The sequence below is a fragment of the Salvelinus alpinus genome, chromosome 8 (assembly GCF_045679555.1).
Source record: "Salvelinus alpinus chromosome 8, SLU_Salpinus.1, whole genome shotgun sequence".
Lineage (NCBI taxonomy): Eukaryota > Metazoa > Chordata > Actinopteri > Salmoniformes > Salmonidae > Salvelinus > Salvelinus alpinus.
The window spans coordinates 70,258,130-70,272,848 of NC_092093.1; the positions used below are offsets into that span (position 1 = coordinate 70,258,130).

Consider the following 14,719-nt stretch of genomic DNA (forward strand, 5'->3'; position numbering starts at 1 on the left):
CTTTGCCTGTTTGATGGTTTGTCGAAGGAAATATGAGGTATTTCTTATAAGCTTCCGGGTTAGAGTCCCGCTCCTTGAAAGCGGTAGCACTAACTTTTAGCTCCATGGCTTCTGGTTCTCCCCAAAGGTGATTCATCACTTCAGAGAACATGTTTCCAGAGTCCAATGGTCGCGAGCTTTACACCCCTCCAGCCAACACTTGGCTGGACCGCATATCTCCCTCCGCATATCTCCCTCACTAGCTTGAAGCATCGGCTGTCAGAGCAGCTCACAGATCACTGCACCTGTACATAGCCCATCTGTAAAAAGCCCATCCAACTACCGCATCCTCATACTGTATTTATTTATTTATCTTGCTCCTTTGCACCCCAGTATCTCTACTTGCTCATTCATCTTCTGCACATCTACCATTCCAGTATTTAATTGCTATATTGTAATCACTTCGCCACCATGGCCTATTTATTGCCTTACCTTGCGTATCCTACCTCATTTGCACACACTGTATATAGACTTTTTCTACTGTATTATTGACTGTATGTTTGTTTATTCCATGTGTAACTCTGTTGTTGTATGTGTCGAACTGCTTTGCTTTATCTTGGCCAGGTCGCAGTTGTAAATGATAACTTGTTCTCAACTAGCCTACCTGGTTAAATAAAGGTTAAATAAATTCAATTGTCACGCCCTGATCTGTTTCACCTGTCTTTGTGCCTGTCTCCACCCCCCTCCATGTGTCGCCCATCTTCCACATTATCCCCTGTGTATTTATACCTGTGTTCTCTGTTTGTCTGTTGCCAGTTCGTTTCGTTTCGTCAAGCCTACCAGCGTTTTTCCCTCTGTTCCTGTCTCTTTATTGTTCCTGTTTTTCAAGAGTTTGACCTTTTCTGCCCGCCCTGATCCTGAGTCTGCTTTGCCCCACTACCCTGGATCATCAACCCCTGCCTGCCTTGACCTGTCGTTTGCCTGCCCCTGTTTCTGTAATAAACATTCTTACTTCGACACAGTCTGCATTTGGGTCTTACCTGAAACGTGATAAAAAAATAAAATATCCTCAAAAGGTTCTACAGCTGCACCACTGAGAGCATCCTGACTGGTTGCATAACTGCCTGGTATGGCAACTGCTCAGCCTCCAACCGCAAGGCACTACAGAGGGTAATGCGTACGGCCCAGTACATCACTGTGGCCAAGCTTCCTGCCACCCAGAACCTCTATACCAGGTGGTGTCAGAGGAAGGCCCTAAAAATTGTCAAAGACTCCAGCCACCCTAGTCATAGACTGTTATCTCTGCTACCGCATGGCAAGCGGTACCGGAGCGCCAAGTCTAGGTCCAAGAGGCTTCTAAACAGCTTCTACCCCCAAGCCATAAGACTCCTGAACATCTAATTAAATTGCTTCCCAGACTATTTGCACTGCGCCTCTCCCCCTCTTTACACCACTGCTACTCTCTGTTATTATCTATGCATAGTCACTTCAATAACTCCACCTACATGTACATATTACCTAAATTACCTCAACCTACCGGTGCCCCCGTACATTGACTCTGTACTGGTACCCCCTGTATTTATTTTATTTAAAAATATATATATTTTACCCTTATTTTACCAGGTAAGTTAACTTAGAACGCATTCTCATTTACAACAACGACCTGGGAAATAGTTACATGGGAGAGGAGGGGGGATAAAAGAGCCAATTGTAAACTGGGGATGAGTAGGTGGCAATGATGGTATGAAGGCCAGATTGGGAATTTAGCCACAACACCGGGATCTTTAGTGACCACAGAGAGTCAGGACACCGGTTTTACGTCCCATCCGAAAGACGGTATATAGCCTCACTATTGTTATTTTACTGCTGCTCTTTAATTATTTGTTACTTTCATTTCTTAATTTTTTTAGGTATTTTTCTTAAAACTGCATTGCTGGTTAAGGGGTTGTAAGTAAGAATTTCACTGTAAGGTCTACTACACCTGTTGTATTCGGCACATGTGACAAATACAATTTTATTTTATTTGAATTGAATTGGAACGCCAACTGCGAGCCAGTCCTAATCGACCAACATCAGTGTCCGACCTCACCAATGCTCTTGTGGCTGACTGGAAGCAAGTCCACACAGTAATGTTCCAACATCTAGTGGAAAGCCTTTCCAGAAGAGTGGAGGCTGTTATAGCAGCAAAGGGGGAACCAACTCCATATTAATGCAGATGATTTTGTAATGAGATATTCGACAAGCAGGTGTCCACATGTACTGTATATAAGCACAGAATAAAACAGTTATATCAAAAATGTGTGATGGATTGCATGGATCTTTGTGTCGATTGTGTTGAATACATGTCACGCCCTGACCTTAGAGATCCTTTCTATGTCTCTATTTTGGTTGGTCAGTGCGTGAGTTGGGGTGGGCATTCTATGTTTTTGTTCTATGTTGTCTATTTCTATGTGTTTGGCCGGGTGTGGTTCTCAATCAGAGGCAGCTGTCTATCGTTGTCTCTGATTGAGAACCATACTTAGGTAGCCTTTTCCCACCTGTGTTTTATGGGTAGTTGTTTTCTGTTTTTGTATCTGCACCAGACAGGACTGTTTCGCTTTCGTTCTCCTGTTTGTTGTTTTTGTTCGATTTGGATTAAATTATGAACACTTTAAACGCTGCACCTTGGTCCACTCTTCCTTCAGCCCACGAGAATCGTTACAATACAGCAACTGAAAACTGATATAGTATACGATTCATATAATGAATATAATTACACAGCAACAAGAAAGGCTAACACATTACATTAAAAATCACTGAGTAGATGCAATGAGAAATATCTAGTAATCAATTCATATCTTAAGTTAGTAACTGATAACCATTAAGTCTTGATCGCTGGTACAAAACGCCTCAGTATGCCTAAGAAACCACATATGGATTGCTTGGCTTAATCTTATACGCTTTATCTATTCCATCTAATTTAGATAGATAGAAACAAGAGATGAAACCTCCTAATATGTAATATTTTCAATTATTTCCAGAGAAAATTGATCTAGCCTTCCGTATCGCCATGATGTAGTTGGGACTCTGGTTTAAAATATGTTTCTTCAAATGGAGCTGAAAACGCCAAATGTCAGTCATTTCTAATAGCCCTGATCCCTCTGATCCTTCCATGACAAACATGATGACATTCAGAAAAAAGGGAGGGAGGCCCACACCTCAAAAGGCCTGATAAAATAGATAGGGAGGGATTCGCTCCCTGCCAGGGAGTCACCTGCATATTAAAGGGCAGCTCATCTCCAAAAGAGAAGTTGGAACAGTTTGCATGAGTGGTCTCTCACAGTCATATCATATGAATACACAGTGTTGGGTCGGTTACTTTCTTAATGTAATCAGTTACAGTTACTTGTTAGCTGCCCACATTCTTTATCAATCACTTAACATTTGGATTACCCAAACTCAGTAATGTAATCTCATTACTTTCAGTTACTTTCAGATAACTTTCCCTTTAAGGGGCATTTGAAGAAAACAAAAATATATATTAACAAATGAAGCGACATTATTGCAACATAAATCAATGTTAGAGTTTACATAGCTGGCCATAAACGGATGCTGCATTTTACTTTATGGGTTATGTAGGCTTCTAACCCATTGCTTTCTACTTCAATACAGATAATAAAATGATTAGGCTATAGTTTTACATTAAAAATCAAAGTCTATCAGATTTCCAGTCCTTACAATTAATTACAGTCCCTTTAGAAAGTATTCACGCCTCTTGAGTTTTTCCACATTTTGTTGTGTTACAAAGTGGAATTAAAATGTTTGTAATTGTCATTTTTTGTCAACGATCTACACAAAATACTCTTTGGAGAATAAAAAAAAAGAATTAAACACTAATATATCTTGATTGGAAAAGTATTCAACCTCCTGAGTCAATACATGTTAGAATCACATTTGGCAGCGATTACAGCTGTGAGTCTTTCTGGTTAAGTCTCTAAGAGCTTTCAACCCCTGGATTGTGCTACATTTACCCATTATTCTTTTCAACATTCTTCAAGCTCTGTCTATTGGTTGTTGATCAGTGCTAAACAACCATTTTCAGGTCTTACCATAGATTTTCAAGTAGATTTAAGTCAACACTGTAACTCGGCCACTAAGGAACATTCACTGTCTTCTTGGTAAGCAACTCCAGTGTAGATTTGGCCAAGTCTTTTAGATTATTGTCCTGCTGAAAGGTGAATTCATCTCCCAGTGTCCCAATGTTGTTGATCCATCCTCAGTTTCTCCTATCACAGACAATTTAAACTCTGTAACTGTTTAAAAGTCACCATTGGCCTCATGGTGAAATCCCTGAGTGGTTTCCTTCCTCTCGGGCAACTGAGTTAGGAAGGACGCCTGTATCTTTGTAGTGACTGGGTGTGTTGATACACCATTCAAAATGTAATTAATAACTTCACCATGCTCAAAGGGATATTCAATGTCTGCTTTATTTTTATTTTTTACCAATCTACCAATAGTAGAGAGGCATTAGAAAACGTCGATGGTCTTTGTGGTTGAATCTGTGTTAGAAATTCACTGCTTGACTGAGGGACCTTACAGATAATTGTATGTGTAGGGTACAGAGATGAGGTAGTCATTCCAAAATCATGTTAAACACTATTATTGCACACAGAGTGAGTCCATGCAACTTATTATGTGACTTGTTAAGCAAATTATTAACTTATTTCGGCTTGCCATAACAAAGGGGTTGAATACTTATTGACCTATACTTAAGACATTTCAAATTTTCCTTTTTGATTAATTTGTTAAAATTTCTAAAACATAATTCCACTTTGACATTATGGGGTATTGTGTGTAGGCCAGTGATATTTGTTTTATTGAAACCATTTTAAATTCAGGCTGTAACACAACAAAATGTGGAAAAATTCAAGGGGTGTGAATACTTTCTGAAGGCACTGTAAATACCCCTTGATCTTTAAGAATAGGACTTGGAAATATAGATGAGTCAAATTGTTTTACCTGAACGTAACCCAAAAAACAAAGGACTTCTTAGTCTACCCCAGAGACATACAATATTATTTATATTTCTAAATACATGGTTCTGGGTTAGTTATGTTTTAGTCATGGTGGAATGATTGGACTCATTGCTTCAAAATATGGTTGAAAAAAATGCTGCTCTCATAGAATGTCATCGCTGAAAAAGGCAATTTTTGTGATGTGAAAAATTAATTGAATTTGCTATAAGCCTATTGTTTGCGTTTTTGTTGGTGACACTATAGAATTAGGAATTAGAATACTTTGTTAATTTAATAGGATCTCTATGGGTGACACTTTGATATCTCAATCATTTGCAGCTGTTGAAGTCTATCAAAAGTGTGCGAGTTCAGGCATGTGTCATGGCCTTCAGACTTTAAAAAAATTGGCATGAATTAGATTAAGAAATTAAAGCCCTACTTGGGGTCTTCTTAAATGAAACTCGTTTTTTGACAGTATGTGTGGAGCACAATACCACGGAAGAATTTACAAGGGAGGAACTCCCTCAAACGCTTATCTGTTGCAAGAGCACATTTTTCAACTGCTGTCCACGGATCGCTTAAACAATGATTGATCGGCAGCTTAGCCTACACTTATTCAATTTAACAATTATTGGGTTAAAATACAACTATGCATTTGTCAACAGCCATCCATAACAACCACAATCCATAAGGTGCAAATAATTGAGAGATCAGCAGTGTGATTCACATCATTCCTATGTAGATATCAATAATAGGACTAAATTATATCCGTATCGCCCGTAGGCTACACCACTGCTGGCATCCTTACCTCCAAGCGTTTTTTCAAATTGGTTGTATAATATTTAATGCTGACAGCAGTCGCACCATTGGAAGACATAATTTAGCTTGCACTGTAGCCTACAAAACATATTACTGCTCTTTTTCCGCAATCCATCAAACGCATTTAGTGTGTCATCATAGTGGTTAGCTGAGGAACCCGCAACTCTGTTCTCTTATATCGAGGCGGATTTGAGTTTTGGTAACTGGTCGCTTGATTTGCTAGCAACAACATTGAGTCACCATCAGTCGATACTTGTAAAAATTGTAATTCTTAAAATGCTTACCTGTACCTATGTTTGTCTTGTAAATCTGCGGTCTTTCCGCGGGGTGCTGAAATTCATACTTTTACTAAAAAGTTTTATCGAATACTATCACAGACTTTTTCCTGCATTTTTACAAGTATCGACTGACGGTTACTCAATTTTGTTGCTTGCAAATCGCGCAACTAGTTATCAAAACTAAACTCTGCCTTGATATAAGAGGACGGAGTTTAGCATTCCTCAGCTACATACAATAGTGGTCTCTGACTTGTGGTCAGACCCGCTCAGATGGAACAAACTTAAACTTGTGCCTTTTTTCAATGTTGATTTGAATGTCATTGAGAAAACGGAACAGTGTAATAAAGTATTGTTTTTCGCAAAAATCCTTTCTGAATTTAAAAGTAACTCTAGAAGTAATCATCTAGTTTTTCTGAAGTATCTGTATTCTGATTACAATATTTTAGCCGGTAATGCAATGGATTAAAGTTACATTTTATTTGTAATCAGTTACATGTAACAGATTACATCAAATAAAATAAAATTGTATTTGTCACATGCGCCGACAGGAATTTACCTTACCGTGAAATGCTTACTTACAAGCTCTTAACCAACAATACAGTTAAGAAAATACAGTTAAAAAAATATTTACTAAATAAACAAAAAATATACAAATAAAAAAAGTAACAATAAAATAACAATAATGAGGCTATATACAGGGGGTACAGGTTAGTTGAGGTAATTTGTAGATGTAGGTAGGGGTAAAGTGACTATGCATAGTTAATAAACAGTAAGTCATGTAATTCGTTACTCCCCAACCCTGTGTACAGTAAGTAAGCCTTGCCGGAGCCAAAACGGCCCATAGGGTAAGAGCCAGTGAGCCTTGTCCGAGCAAGAAAGACCCATAGGGCAGGAGCCAGTAAGCCTTGTCCGAGCCACAACGGCCCATAGGGCAGAAGCCAGTAAGCCTTGTCCCGAACAAGCTCCTGTTTCTGCAGTATAAGGCAGCTTGATAAGCACACCTTCCGGACAGGACTCCCTCTACTCTCTCCACCCTCACTTCATCTCCAGTTAATTCTCTCCTGTTCACCATCTCTCCATTTATCTCCCTCCCTCTCAATCCTTCTCTCTGTCCCTCTAGGCCTGTTAGTACAGTATACAGTATAATGTATAGATAGAGGCCAGAGTTTTTCCTGGACTTGTCACAGGTAAACATCCTGATCTTATAATGATATAGTTATACGTGTAGGTAGACGTGGTGCGTGTGTGTAGCAGTCTTTATTCATGACTACTGGAGTTTCTTCTTTCCAACCACTAGTTTTATGTGTGTGATAATGTGTCATGTGTTTCATTGGAGTATAAATCACAGTCTCAGTCTCTGGCTACGTATGGCGACACGCTATCTGTCTCTGAGGTTTACTATCTACTGTGATCATGTCTAGATACTTCTGTATTTCAGAAGACACATTAAATGCACAAATGTAGGCACACACACACGCACACACGCACACACTTTATCAGCCTGCTTTATCACCGTCCTCTTATAACCGTCTAGGATGTGTTTGTGTGTGCGTGTGGACTCAAATCGATAGCGAATAGCCCGCTGCTAACTGTAAATCTTCATTGGGTGACAGTACGGTCCATTCCCACTGGGCTCTCATCATCTCTGGAGGATAGAGGGGGACTGAGGGATCTTTGGCTTTGTGGCTTCATCACACACACACCGTGGCAGACATCAATACACAGCTTCAGTATGGAGGTGATTACTTCAGGACGGCCTCCTTGTGTGATAACTACTGACCCTGGGTCAAAAGGAATATGTCATTGGGATGATCGGGCGACGTATGGACATGCACACACACACACACTATCTGTCACACACACTGTGCACTCTTTGGATGGATGGATGTGGAGTGTGATAATGAGGAAGTGGGTCATTGAATCCATCCTCCTCACTGCCAAAGCACTGAATCTGTCACCCTCCTTTTGTCTCTCTCTCACCCTCCTTTTGTCTCTCTCTCACCCTCCTTTTGTAACTCTCTCACCCTCCTTTTGTAACTCTCTCACCATCCTTTTGTAACTCTCTCACCCTCCTTTTGTAACACTCTCACCCTCCTTTTGTAACTCCCTCACCATCCTTTTGTCTCTCTCTCACCCTCCTTTTGTAACTCTCTCTCTCTCTCCTTTTGTAACTCTCCCCCTCTCCCCCTCTCTCCCTCTCTCCCTCCCCCACTGGTTGAACTTTTCTTGTGGCAACCAGTCACAAATCTTGCTGCTGTGATTGCACTCTGTGGTATATCAAAATGACATTTGTTTTGGAATTCTTTGTGGGTCTATGTAATCTGAAGGAAATATGTGTCTCTAAAATGGTCATACATTTGGCAGGAGGTTAGGAAGTGCAGCTCAGTTTCCACCTCATTTTGTGGGCAGTGTGCATATAGTTAGACCTGGCTCTCAAGAGAAGACAGGCTTCGGCAGCCTTTCTCAATAGCAAGGCCATGCTCACTGAGTCTGTACATAGTCAAAGATTTCCTTAAATTTGGGTCAGGTATTCTGCCACTGTGCACTCTCTGTTTTTTTGTAAATTCTTTCCAATGTGTCAAGTAATTATCTTCTTGTTTTCTCAAGATTTGGTTGGGTCTAATTGTGTTGCTGTCCTGGGGATCTGTGGGGTCTGTTTGTGTTTGTGAACAGCCCCAGGGCCAGCTTGCTTCGGGGCTCTTCTCCAGGTTCATCTCTCTGTAGGTGATGGCTTTGTTATGGAAGGTTTGGGAATCGTTTCCTTTTAGGTGGTTGTAGAATTTAACAGCGCTTTTCTAGATTTTGAAAATTAGAGCGTATCGGCCTAATTCTGCTCTGCATGCATTATTTGGTGTTTACATTGTACACAGAAGATATTTTTGCAGAATGCAGAGTCTCAATTCAGTATTTGTCCCATTTTGTGAATTCTTGGTTGGTGACCGGACCCCTGACCTCACAACCATAAAGGGCAATGGGTTCTATAACTGATTCAAGTATTTTTAGCCAGATCCTAATTGGTATGTCAAATATTATGTTCCTTTTGATGATATACAAGGCCCTTCTTGCCTTGTCTCTCAGATCAATCACAGCTTTGTGGAAGTTACCTGTGGCGCTGATGTTTAGGTCGAGGTATGTATAGTTTTTTGTGTGCTCTAGGGGAACGGTGTCTAGATGGAATTTGTATTTGTGGTCCTGGCAACTGGACCTTTTTTGGAACACCATTATTTTTGTCTTACTGAGATTTACTGTCAGGGCCCAAGTCTGACAGAATCTGTGCAGAATATCTAGGTGCTGCTGTAGGCCCTCCTTGGTTGGGGACAGAAGCACCAGATCATCAGCAAACTGTAGACATTTGACTTCAGATTCTAGTTGGGTGAGGCCGGCTGCTGCAGACTGTTCTAGTGCCCTCGTCAATATATGTTGAAGAGGTTGGGGCTTTAGCTGCATTCCTGTCTCAAACCCCAGCCCTGTGGAAAGAAATGTGTGTGTTTTTTGCCAATTTTAACTGCACACTTATTGTTCGTGTACATACATTTTATAATGTTGTATGTTTTTCCACCAACACCACTTTCCATCAATTTGTATAGCATGCCCTCATGCCAAATTGAGTCAAAAGCTTTTTTGAAATAAGCAAAGCATGAGAAGACTTTGCCTTTGTTTTGGTTTGTTTGTTTGTCAATTAGGGTGTGCAGGGTGAATACGTGAATACGTGGTCTGACGTACGGTAATTTGGAAAAAAGCCAATTTGACATTTGCTCAGTACATTGTTTTCGCTGAGGAAATGTAAAAGTCTGCTGTTAATGATAATGCAGAGGATTTTCCCAAGGTTGCTGTTGACACATATCCCACGGTAGTTAATGGGGTCAAATTTGTCTCCACTTTTGTAGATTGGGGTGATCAGTCCTTGTTTCCAAATATTGGGAAATATGCCAGAGCTGAGGATGATGTTTAAGTATAACCAATTGGAGTTTGAGGTCTGTATATTTTATAATTTTATTTAAGATACCATCAATTCCACAGGCCTTTTTGGGTTGGAGGGTTTGTATTTTGTCCTGTAGTTCATTCAATGTAATTGGAGAATCCAGTGGGTTCTGGTAGTCTTTAATAGTTGATTCTAAGATTTGTATTTGATCATGTATATGTTTTTGCTGTTTGTTCTTTGTTATAGAGCCAAAACGATTGGAGAGGTGGTTTATCCATACATCTCCATTTTGGATAGATAACTCTTCGTGTTGTTTGTTTAGAGTTTTCCAATTTTCCCAGAAGTGGTTAGATTCTATGGATTCTTCATTTACACTGAATGCGTTCAGAAAGCAAAGACTATTCTGCTTGACTGAATCACATGTTGTCGCCTCACCTCCACTTTTAAATTAGAACAATGACAGACCATTAACACATGGCTCTTTGTTCATAAAACCTTTTAGACGTCTGTCTGTTGCTTCTCATGAGGCTGTGAATCAACGTTAACACCGCCACCATGTTAGTTCATTTAAACCGCCACAGTCATTAACTTCAAAAGGCAATCAGAGTAAAGAGAGAGAGAGACTAAAGTTAGTAAGTCTTAACTTTCTTTCCGGTGCCCACCCATTGATGAACTTGCGGTATGTGTGCGAGTGTGTATGCGAGTGTGTGTGCGAGTGTGTATGCGAGTGTGTGTGCGAGTGTGTGTGCGAGTGTGTGTGTGTGCAAAGCGCTAAAGCTTTAAAAAGAGATCCTCCTCCCAATGGGGCTGCGAGCAACTCAATAAACAAACTTTAACTGGTACATCTGTAACCCAAGCCACTATATTGCTCTGCTGTCCCGCCCTCCCTCCCTTTCCCTCCCTCCTTCTTTTCTTCCCTCTCTCCCTTTAATGGTTGGACCCCTCCTAAACAACATCAACAACATGTCAATTAGCAGCCTGTTGGTGTTTACGACTCTCTAATCTGAGATGGAAGAGTCAGACTCTGTGGTATCAGCCGAGGCGAATGAGAGTGAGAACCTGGGGAATTGGAGCCACAATGGTGCTTGTGTCAGGGAGAAGTGAGAGGGAGAGAGAGTGGGGAGTTGGATCTATAATGGCGCTGATGCGAGGATGCTAAAATTAGCAGCCCCAAACTGTTAAGTAGCTCTGTGGATTTTCATTGTGGAAGTTCATTAACACGTTTGACGTTTGGAAGCGCTGAAGGAATCAGCCTGGGACTGAAAACACTTCAGCCGATTAAGATAACACTACTAAGAGACACTGAGAGAGAGAGAGCGAGAGAGAGAGAGAGAGAGAGAGAGAGAGAGAGAGAGAGAGAGAGAGAGAGAGAGAGTGAGAGTGAGAGTGAAAGCCGACTAACATGCCTAGAGGGACAGAGAGAAGGATGAAGAGGGAGAGCGATAAATGGAGAGATAGTGAGTGAGAGAGTACAGACTGGAGGTGAAGTGAGGGTAGAGAGAGTAGTCAGAGAGAAGTAAAAGAGTGTGCAGGTTCAGTTGAAGAACTAGTGTCAGCTGGGAGTACCGTCACCACCTGACCCATTTATTTATTCTGTTAACTATGAACTGTTCCACTCACCGTCAGTAGAGCATCCAGTGGAGCCATCACTGGAGCAGTACCTCATCTCTATCCTCTGTCGGCCCACCTCTAGCAGGGCAGGGTCCGGGACGCGGGCCTTACAGGTGTACCGGAACCGCTGCTCATAGTGACCGCCGTTGTCCGAGATGTTGACCGGCGTCCAGGGGGTCCAAGGGGTGGTCTTCTTCAGGTCTGGACAAGGGAGGGTGTTACACGACTGGTACTCCTGGAGAGAGTGAGAGAGGGGGAGGGAGAGAGAGGGAGAGAGACAGACGGACAGACATAGAATTATAATTATTAGAATGGATATTCTCATTCAAAGCGTTTGATATCAAATCAAATGTTATTGGTTTGATATCAATCGCTTTGAATGAGAATATCCATTCTAATAATTATTTCACTCTCTCTCTCACTCTCTGTCTCTCAGTAGTGTTATCTTAATCCAATGAAGTGTTTTCAGTCACGGGCTAAAGTTAAAACATTTTGGCACCATTTGAAATTAAGCCCCAAAACATCCTTACAATTCAAAGCACTGGAAACCCAAGAGCTGAACCTTGAAAAGAGTCCCCTATGTCAACTGTTAAAAACACTAAACAGCCCTAATATCCAAACATAATAATTTTTTTACAGAAATTAAAACCTCCTATTTGACAAATTGGGTAAATGAAACAAAACACAGAATAAACTAAATTACTATTTGGCCCTCAAAAGATAATACACATTGGCAGAATATCTCTACACTCTTAGAAAAAAAGGGTTCCAAAGAAACATCTTTGGCTGTCCCCATAGGAGAACCCTTTTTGGTTCCAGGAAGAACCCTTTTGGGATCAACGTAGAACCCCCTGTGCAAAGTATTTTATAGGGAACCCAAAAGGCTTCTACCTGGAACCAAAAGGGTTCCACTTGGAACCAACAAGGGTTCTTCAAAGGGTAATTCTATGGGGACAGCCGAAGAACCCTTTTAGGTTCTAGATTAGGGCTGTTGCGGTATCCGTATTACCGCCAAAACGGCGATCACGAGTCATGAAGGTAGTCACATTCAATGTGACTGTTTTAGCCACTATAATTAGGCTTCTCCAAGCTCTGATGCTGCTGATGGTCATTAGTAGCCTAACAAACTTGCTAACTGCCTGGTACTCAGCACTCTATTGTCCCTCTAACACTTCATTAGAACCCATGAGCTCATGTTGCGCAACATTTCTATAGGCTATGCAATTGCGCAAGAAAACAGAGTGATGGCTTCTACTAAAAAGAGGAGGATCCCATCAGCTTTCTATAGGCTAGGCCTACTATATTAATTTCTCAACTTTCCTAATATTAAGCACATTGTTTATCTTTACAACAGGAGTATAGCCTACCTGGCTGGCATGAAAATCAACCAGGGGAAAAGCTTCCTCCATTCGCTATTTAAGTGCATAGATGACATGTATTTTTTCCCTCAGACCCTGTTTTGAGACAGGTGCATGATAATGGTCCATTCTAAATCAAAACAAATTTCACACATATATTATTTAGTATATGTAAAGACAAGATTAAATCAAGAATAGTCTGATGGGTGACAATATTAGCCTATCACTTGTGAATTATATACCAGCATAAGGAATTTACTTTTTTTTGCAACTTTTTCTAATCATAGTCGCACACGTCTTGTAGCCTAGCCCATAGGCCGATATGTTATTTTTTATTTTTTAAATTACACCTTTTTTTATTTTTTTTACCCGCTGCAACTCCCGTACGGACTCGGGAGAGGCGAAGGTCGAGAGCCGTGGTCAACTTTTGTACTATGGGGGATAGTAGATTGACATAGGCTAGTGCTTTTGCTGTCCATTAGGCCTACTCATCTTGACGGCTGACAAAGGAAATGTGGACAGTTCTTCCAATATCTTCAATATGCACCTCGGAATTGGATAAGGACACGTGCAGTTGCGTCCCCGATGTGTGTCTTCACTTGTAGCCTGTGAGAAAGACCCGATCATGTGATGGGAGAAGGACACAACGGCCACTGGCCGCAAAATGCACGACTTTTTTTAGGACACGTTACAGCCACAAAAGGGATGCTGCCGTGAAATTCGAGGCAATTTCAAGTGCTTGTCAAATTGTGAATGAGAGACTAAAGACGTGTGTACAGCCTGCAGAAAAAACAAAGAAAAGCTCATGCTTTTTTTCAAAATCATCATTAGTCTTTTTTCAAAATCATCATTAGAGTCGAATCATGCAGCCTTACAATGTATTAAAAATCAAAACATATAGTCCAACGTTTGTAGAACAACTAAAGTTACATTAATAAGTCTAAATGAAGCATATAGGAGTAGATCATTCTTTGTTAACCTCATGAGCGCACTCCCTCAAATCGTTTGGAGAAAATATTTATATTTTATTCAGCTTTGTTTAATTGTATTCTTCATACAATAAAATAATGCCACGGAATTCTAAGCAAATCTTGTCTGCTAAATGAACTAGTATAGTCCACAGCCATTTGGCATAGCCAGATCAGGACCTAAGATAAGGACAACTCAGAGTATGCTATTCTGTTCTTCTGAAATAGACTACATTTTCTAATCATGCTTCTTTAGACCTGTCTAAAATAAATAATGGATTTATTGTGAAGGTGTAGGCTATATTACATGGATTTATTAGATGTTATATGTTCCAAAGGTCTGCATCAGTGACTTGTGTGGAAGCCAGGAGATGCTAAATGTGTTAATATTAATTAACGGTAAATTACCGTGAGACCGACAGTTATTTGCTTGACAATCACCGGCTGACAAAATTTTGTGACCGCCACAGCCCTATTCTAGATTGCACCTTTTTTTCTAAGAGTGCACTCTGTCAGAGATACAAAACAGAGACTGATCCTGACCAAGTACAGGCACAGTGACCACCAATTGGCTATAGAAAAGGGAATCACAAAAAGACATGGCTACGCAAAGAGGAGCGTCTATGTGGTCACTGCACGACAGGGGAGGTAGAGACAGAGATGCACTTTTTCCTCTACTGTGAGAAATACTCCCAAATAAGATCATATTTTTAAAGAGATAAATATCTCAATCAATTCCCATCTTCTGTGCATTTACTAATTACATAAAGCTGGGAATTATTCTGGGTGA

General features: G+C 40.6%; 1 protein-coding gene across 5 annotated transcripts in view; it reads right to left on the minus strand.

The window, feature by feature from the left end:
- The window catches only part of sema5a (sema domain, seven thrombospondin repeats (type 1 and type 1-like), transmembrane domain (TM) and short cytoplasmic domain, (semaphorin) 5A), a 202,594-nt gene that overhangs the window by 25,990 nt on the left and 161,885 nt on the right, over positions 1–14,719 (minus strand). For all 5 annotated transcript variants that reach the window (XR_011676583.1, XM_071414898.1, XM_071414900.1 and 2 more), the window contains one exon: positions 11,613–11,838. Coding sequence is in view for 4 of the 5 variants with exons in the window: in XM_071414898.1 (XP_071270999.1) it covers positions 11,613–11,838 (226 nt within the window). In the remaining variant the exon portion in view is untranslated. The remainder of the gene's footprint in view (positions 1–11,612; positions 11,839–14,719) is intronic.